Raw genomic sequence first — 8,417 nt, forward strand, 5'->3', positions numbered from 1 at the left:
ATCCATCACCGTCATCACTAGAACTCCTCCTAGAGTCACAACTATCACTAATTTTTATGAGGAGATCTCACCACTAAAAGGGACCACATCCAATATTTCAGGATCAATCATCCTAGTATGCGAAGAAGTGTCACTTATGTCGTATTTGGGTTTGTTAAGTTAGTCTTGGCTAAGAAAGAAGTTAGAACAAAAATAACTGAGTAAAGATATAAATGTTACCTCAAAGAAACTACAAAGCTAGAGGCAAACAAGATGTAGAAAAAATCACCAAAAACATAGAAACATTGATCAAATGCAAAGGCAAAATGAGGAAAATTGGTGACAGGTCGATAAGAATGTCTTCTGGGCTCATGAAATGATAACCATAAATGAAAGAAATGCAAGACATTTGGATGAAGAATCGAAAAGGTGAATTGTGGTAAGAGACCCCATTTATCCAGCCAAGAGAAAGAGACTAGCCTACAATCAAAAAAATATAAGAAAGTTTGAAAGGTAAAGTCAACTATTAAATATCGACTTCAAGGTCACAACAGCAAAACCTTTTAGTTACAAGACAATCATTTAATGTGCATGTTCTCGAGGCTACCTACTTCCACTCAATAGTCTCTCTCGCTCCCCTTCTCCAAGGCGAAGGACCTACCAAGATAATCTAAGACGGTGAAGAAGAGTGGCCAGAAAGCTAATCCCGAATCTTCTAATGTAATTCTCATTTCACTTGTGACATCAATGACTTGAGAGACAACTGCTCTGAATCAGACAAAACTCATGTAGAACATGTCTGATTATAAGAGTTCATTTCAAAACATAATCGATGGAGGCTGAAAACAATTTTCTATTATACACTACTCAAAACATTTTCTCTTACGTTGGATTCAATAAAATATTGTCGTTATATGTAATAGAAACTATAACTATTATAATTTTTAAAAATTGAAGTCATAAGAAAAACAGTTGAATTTTTTACGTTTAAAACATAAATTGTTAACACTACCACTAACTTTTTAATATAACATACGGGAACTTCATTCTTATCGTGATGGATGAACATAACATATTTACATCACCATTTTGATCGTCAAGATTTTAGAATTTGTTTAGTTTAAAAATAAAAAAATAAAAAAAAATAAAAAAAAACACGCCACTACCCCCCTCCAAAACATAACTCAACAAAGATGACGATTTTCAAGAATTATGATAGGCTTCTAAATCATGTTTCTTTTCTTAGTCTGTACTTTGAGACAGTATTAGATCTCCTACTTTATACCACAAATAGGAGTAAATCAATATTATAATCCTTGAAATCGTAGTACAGAGTAATTTAATCACTCAAATTTACAAAGAATTTAGTCTACTAAATTAAAACTTGACAACCAATTTAGTTCTTTTCCTAATTTTGACACCATAATAAACCCTTCAAAACCAGTTTGTAAGAAAATATGTCCGCTTTTCCTTGTGAAAGAAAAAAGGAGGGTGCGTTGCATCCACATAGAACTCCTTTGGGGACCCAAATTTCATTTTCAATAAGCTTGAAAAAGGAGAATAAAAACATTATGTAGAACATAAGGATTATAGATCAGATCAAACTGATTGCAATATTTTTTTGCTAATAAAATATTAGACTTCATAATGATATATAATTACAAGGAGAATTATCAGATGGGAGCAAAAAGAATGGGAAGGTGAATATATCAGAAAATGGTGTCTATTCCAAGTGTCCTTTTCGGAGGATGTTGATCTACGATCTGCTGCTTCTGCCTGTCCATAAAAGTAGAGCCCTTGTTCGCAAATAGTCTCCTCAAGTTGATTACTGAAAGATCACTGAAGTTGGCGACAGCAAGATCAGCTTGCCCCAAATCATACCTGCGTGTTTCAACATCAGTTTCTAAATGCCAAAAGAATAATTACACATTTTCAAGTAATAAAAAGTGTGCAACAGAATGCAAATTAGATAGGAAATATGCATGCAGGGTATGTTTCATGGAATCTTATTTTTCATATTAGCATCTTATGTTATTTATTGAAGGCTTAATGTGAGTTACTCACGCCGGATAACCTCCAATCAATGCTACAGCCATCATGGTGCAATTGTGCGCAGCAGTTACTCCTCGGGGATCATCTTCAAAAACTACACACTTGGAAGGTTTCCGATCAAGCTGCAAAGCATTTTAGGCAAACAAGTTAAAAACTAGCAGTAACTTGTAGAAAGAATTTATGAAAGATTTTCCTGAAAACTAGCCAGTGGGACTTGTCTAAAGCCACACAATTAGCAGCAGAAATTATTTGGGAAAAATATTATAATCGCCAAAAAATTTCCATGTTTTACTAAAGAACTCAAACTATCAGGACTTTAATCTGATAAAGCCAAAGGAACCTCTGGTCATGATGTCAAAAAAAATTGACTTTTAAAACTACATCATCCAGCAAACAATTTCAAAAAGGAAATTTTTTAACTCTCTCTAGTCTTAGTTTTGCACCATGCAACTCAATGAACGTAGCCCTCATAATAATACCCTTCAACTCAAAAATCCAGAGTAATACTCAACTTAACATATGCTATTATAAATCCTGCGATCTGATTAATATTTTTATATAGACAATAGAATACTAGTTTATGTTTTATCATCATAGATAGAAGACTACTACTTGTACTTTAAGATCGCAGCAGTATTAGTATATTTAAAACTGTATTTTTGCCAAAATGTAATTATCCTATATTTATAAAGCTGAGAGTGAAAATACCGAAATAAATATAGTGATAATAAAATAATAGTCATTCTTAAAAAGAAATATACCTTAACCGCAGCAGACAGAAATCTATGAGCCATCGACTCCATTCCATCCTCTTCTGTTACAATTGCCTGCAAAACCAATGAGGCAATTAGAAAGTGGCGAATTTGTGAGCATGTTAACTTTATTTAAATATTTATATACTATATCTAGTATGCGCAATAGGTGGAATATTAGTTCTAGTCATAAAGCGGCCAAGTTGGATTTACTCATGAAAAACAAACTTCTAAAAATAATCAATTTGGTATAGTAAATCTTGATCTTAAATCAATTTAAAACAAACTTCATTTTTCTTTTAGGAGAGTATGTTATAACAGCATTCTTCCAAAAATATACTGAGAATACCAATGGCCGTGATATAGTAAAGGAAAAAAAAGGATCTTTGGCGCTTTGAATATAACCTAAGATCAAGTAAGTTTAGTCATTAATAACAATATGATTTTAACTCTTCACAAGTATTACCAACCTGAAAGTACTTATTGAGCCCCATTCGTTCCAAAGCTTCTACCACATTTTTTCTATCAAGACTTGAAACAACAGCACAGGGGATACGAGCATTATAAACTGCTTCCAACCAGTCTTCCAGACCCTCCATTGGTCTTTCAAGCTAGACAAGATTATATGCAATATATATCAAGATTATTCCATTACAACACTAGATAATAGGCACCACAACAAATCAAGGAAACACCTTACTTTCAGAAGATTATCATAAAATATTTGAGAAAACCTCAACTTCAGTCTATCCAGCTCATTTTCTTCCTTATCTGAGAGAAAATACTGCAATTTAAGAAAGGCTAGTCAGCAAAAATAAGAAGTAGATAGTGATTAATACGAGGTAGGAGATTTTTAATGATGGGACAACCTTCTAATAAGTATTTGTTCATAATTCAATGACCACATAAAAGCAAGTGTCAAAAGGAAAAGCCAACTAACCCTATTTAGTACATGATCAACACCTGTACGAAGCATTAACCTTTCAATTTCACTAGCTTTAGGAATATCCTTTCCTGCATAGAAATGTTATACATTAACCTTTCAATATCACCTGAACTAGTAAAGGAATGGTTGCTTGTTATATTTTCTTATGTATTGCTAATTGTATCCTTTAATTTTTTCTCTGTTCCATCTATCCAAATGGACATGCTCAAAATCAATCCATTTCAGTCCTACAAACTCAATCAAAACAATTAACATACCCTCTTCAAAAGCCAGCTGCTCCCATGTTTTCCTCTTTAAAGCTCGAGTATCAGCCTGAAACATATTAGTATATTACATTAATTTAAACTGAGTGGATGCATGATATTACTATCTGCAGTGCAATCATATTCTCTTTTCTCAAAAACCTACAGTTAAAGTAGTTTGTCCCACTGCTACAAGCAAGGAAGCATGGACACTTACAAAAAGACATGTTGGACACTCTATCAATCATACACTTGACAGACATTTTTTGGTTGTACACTATAATTTCCCCCTTTTTCTGAACTTTTTTATAACAATTAACACAGACACGGAAATACCGCAAGTATACAACATTTTGTGATACAGACCCGATCAAAACAAACAGATCATATTAGATTTGTGGTGCACCGCTATGTGTTGTATGGTATCCGCGCTTCCAATCTCACAGTCACAAATAATCTATGTAACACAGACCCGAATCAATGCATGTCCGATGTCCAACATATATTAGTACCTAACACCGACATAACACCAATAAATGCGGTTGTAAATAACTTTTTAAAGATGTGTTCGGTTTTCGAATGCGTATCTGCTTCATAATAACTAGTAATAGTGATTACTAACACATATTACATGTGATGTAGCAATAAATGTCATAAAATCAACATGCATAACTTATCATACATTAAATTAAACACAGTAAAATACTAAAGTAAAAACAACCATGTATCCAATATGACAAAAAAAACCTAAGAACTTGAGTTATTATGAATTAAAATAACTTACCACCACATTGTCCCAGCAGAAGATAAGACCATAAGCCTCATCTGGCTTGACGGCATAGCGAATTCGCTGAAGAATACCTTCTTGTAAATTATCATTCAAGTAATCCTATTTTCAACAACAATTTACACACATGAGCCATGAATTAAACTATACTAGTAGTACTGAAAAATTTCATTATGTTGACAAAAATTCCTCACCACATCAACTTTTAACGGTCCATCTGCCCTAAAAGTTTCAAATCCTTCCCCATATTCAGCCCCAATAGCCTGAAACAGAATAAAATGAATTCGAACACTCTAGCAAAGTTTAAAAATAAAAAATAAAATTAGTAGAACAGTTACCTCCTGCACGAAAAGCTTATTAGGTGTAAACTGAATTCCATTAATCGAAGCGGAATCATCAGAGTCAGAAGCGCAACTGGCAATTAAGCGATTCCTGTTTAATCCCAACCGCTTAAATGGGAGATGGAGAGGAAAACGAGGGGATTGAAGACGATAAGGGCGTGAGAGAGGAATTGCATGGGAAGAGGCTCTGGAATTGGAGAAAGTGGCGGAGTCCATTGAATTCGGAGACGGAAAATGTTACGGAAGCGGAACGAGAGAGAAGTAGAAGATGGTGGTGGTGATGATGTGTTTTGCTGCGGTTTTGGTTGCAGTGTTGATTTCTGTTATTCCCAAATTTTTGAGGTTTAAATATTGTGATTGTGGATAATTTTTGGTCAAATGGAGAATATTGAGATTTTGGTATGGTCAAAAAAAATGAAAATTTTGTGGTAATGGTGTGAGTGGGTTTTGTCTCTAATTCTCTACTCACGTGACTTATCACGAGATCATCTTATATAAAGAAACTTTTTTGGATAAAAATGGTGGGATGGGATAAGGCGGCATTTAAAATAGAGTGAATTATGTACCAGAAATAAAATAAAGTATACACTTACATAATCTTTTGCTTTATGTGACGTGTTTTTGTTTTTCCATTCTTGTATTCTTTTAAATAAAGTTTTTAAATATTAAATTTTATTTAGTTTTAGTTTTTAAAGATAAAATTTAGAGAAAAATTCGCGCGGATTTTAACTTTAAGAAATAAAAATATCTAAATTTATGAAAATTAAAAAATTATTTAAGTTTAAAATTTGATATATGTTAACTTTTAATTTATTTTTATACAAATTTTCAAAATTGATTAAACATATTTTCTTGTTTAATTATTTATTTTGGTTCTATATTTCTTTTAACATATTTTTGTTTCTATCATTTTTTCTTTTTAAACTTTTCTATTTACTACCTAAGTATTTGGGTCACTATAATCAAAAAAATATTTGGTTCAAGCACGGTTGATTATCATTTTAAAAATGATAACGTGTAGTTAAAATATTTTTTATTTTTTTATAAAGTTATTTTGATACATTTTAAAGTCTCAAATTGTCAGAATATATTCGACACTAACATTCTTCAAACTAATAAGATGTATTTTTTAAAGGACAAAATCGTGAAGAGTTGTATATTTAGAAGAGACAATACATTGTCGATGCAGTGTAACTGACTTAAGGTCGATTGAAACATTGGTACTGGAAGAAGGGGTTGAACCACTGATCATGTTCAGGGTTCGGACCCTTTAGTCCCTTAGCCTCGATTGGGGGAACTGTTCTAGTACACCATAAAGTTCAATATTATTTGGGAATCGAGACCAAAGATAGTTTATATATTACACTTACACTTCTCAATCCAGTGAGACACTTTTTTCAAATGATAAAATCATTAAAGGTTTCATATGAATGACAGGCTCTTACTAGATTGGGCGAGCTCCATGGTGTTTTTGAATGAGGTAGTTAACATGTGAAACATACACATTTAATGCACATGCATTCAAAATGTTATTGCATAGGAGACCTCCACGTACACCCACACTCATAGAGTCGAGCGGTGACACATCTCCCTTATCAGAGTAGGTTCGTTGAGACTCTGATGGATTTTGGTGTTGATGAAGATATGAAGATGATATATAGGAATATTCTCCCAGTTGTTATGATAGGGAATATGAACATTATCAAGAAGAAAGATATGATTTAATATTTTGCAAGCCTTAGGATCAGTAATGACAAGACTATATATATTGATGACTTCCTAATCATCTCTAGGTTGTACAATCCTGAAGTTATTCATGAATACATAAAGATGGTCAAGGAACAAACTGGCGTTATTCTGACCATGAAGGACATTTCTGACCCTCCTTAAGGCAATGTGTACAGGCCTTCAAGAAAGAGGAAACAAGTTGCTTATAAGTCTGAAAAGGTGGTTTAGAAGCCACCTAAGAGTAAGGTTGTACATCAAGTAGAAGTTCAGAAGGAGTTTCAAAAAGTTGTCTCCACAACTGTCTTTATGCCTACCAAGACTAGGAGTGGAGCTACTAGTAAGACACCTCAAAAGACAACCACTTCTGAACTGTTTATTAAGAAGAAGAAAAAGTTGAGGAAGATGGTGCTACCAGAAGTTGATGATGATGATGAAGAAGAAGAAGATGAACAACCTCTATTTAAGAGGACTAAGGTTGTGAATAAGGTTGCTATGAACATTCAAGCATAATATGTTCAAGAAGTTTCCAGATTGATTGCATCTACTCTACTCAATAAGGCTATGGAGAAGCATTTTATAAATAAAGCTCTGTTGAAGCAAGTAGAAGCTGAAGTTGAGGCAAAAGTTATGGAGAAGGAAACCTAGGGCCCTTCTGATGTTGGTATTTTTGTTGTTTCAGAAGAAGTTGTTGCTCACACTCTTGAGGCTAATGAGGAAGAAGTTCAACATGCTTCAGATGCTGCAGAAATGGTTAACACATGTATTCATCTAAATTTTATCTCAGATGATAATTTAAATTCTTACAATTCCTCTCTCATGACTAAATTACCCACACCAACACCACTTCAATCACCTAAACCATCATTAGATCACACACTTTCACCACAACATGACCAAAACCTATCTATGTGTCACGTCACATCATCTCCTCAACCTACCCATGGATTAAATACTTCTAACATTGCTCAAATGCTAAGGAACTTTTCTCAACAAGAAACTATCCCCATAACATTTGTTCTAGAGGAATTAACACATTACCTAGACGGTGAGTTACCTTTTGATCAAATGATAACAATTTTCACCACATGACTGAAAGTTTCATCATAATCCACGCCTACAACTTGTGACCTGCCATCACCTACAAAACAAGCCTTATAACGCTTAACAGAGCCATTATAATTTTTCTTAGGCCTAAAAATCCACATAGATCGAATAATATTAACATCACAAGGGCGAGGAACTAAACTCCAAATATTATTTCTAATTAGAGCATCAAATTCATATTGCATTGTGGATTTCCAATTCGGGCCAGATAAGACTAGTTTTTTTTAAAGTATGATACATGGTTTGATCAAGTTGACAGACTGATATGGTAAATATCGTGTTAGGTTTAATAATGCATTTCATGCTATGAGTGGTGATGGTTCGTGTAGGTGAAGGTGGAGGTGGTTGGATTGGTGGTGGTGAGGGAGAAGAGGTTGTAGTGCGCGAGTTGGTCTGGGAGTTATGAGATAGTGATTATTGACTTCTAGGTGAGGGTGGTTGGTCAGTTATGGTTGCTAGTGTTGATTGGGTATGTGCAACAGATGG

At 33.7% G+C, this 8,417-nt stretch overlaps 1 protein-coding gene across 1 annotated transcript; it reads right to left on the reverse strand.

The window, feature by feature from the left end:
- Positions 1 to 1,566: 1,566 nt before the first annotated feature.
- LOC127084073 (5-amino-6-(5-phospho-D-ribitylamino)uracil phosphatase, chloroplastic) lies at positions 1,567 to 5,561 on the reverse strand. The gene is made up of 10 exons (XM_051024462.1): positions 5,097 to 5,561; positions 4,953 to 5,021; positions 4,756 to 4,860; positions 3,987 to 4,041; positions 3,724 to 3,797; positions 3,484 to 3,567; positions 3,254 to 3,394; positions 2,793 to 2,858; positions 2,044 to 2,153; positions 1,567 to 1,860 (listed from the first exon to the last, which is right to left on the reverse strand). Exons 1-10 carry the CDS (start codon positions 5,313 to 5,315, stop codon positions 1,689 to 1,691), a joined length of 1,095 nt encoding a protein of 364 aa, XP_050880419.1. The 5' UTR covers positions 5,316 to 5,561; the 3' UTR covers positions 1,567 to 1,688.
- Positions 5,562 to 8,417: the final 2,856 nt, after the last annotated feature.

Source organism: Lathyrus oleraceus, chromosome 5, assembly GCF_024323335.1.
Source record: "Lathyrus oleraceus cultivar Zhongwan6 chromosome 5, CAAS_Psat_ZW6_1.0, whole genome shotgun sequence".
NCBI classification, from domain to species: domain Eukaryota; kingdom Viridiplantae; phylum Streptophyta; class Magnoliopsida; order Fabales; family Fabaceae; genus Lathyrus; species Lathyrus oleraceus.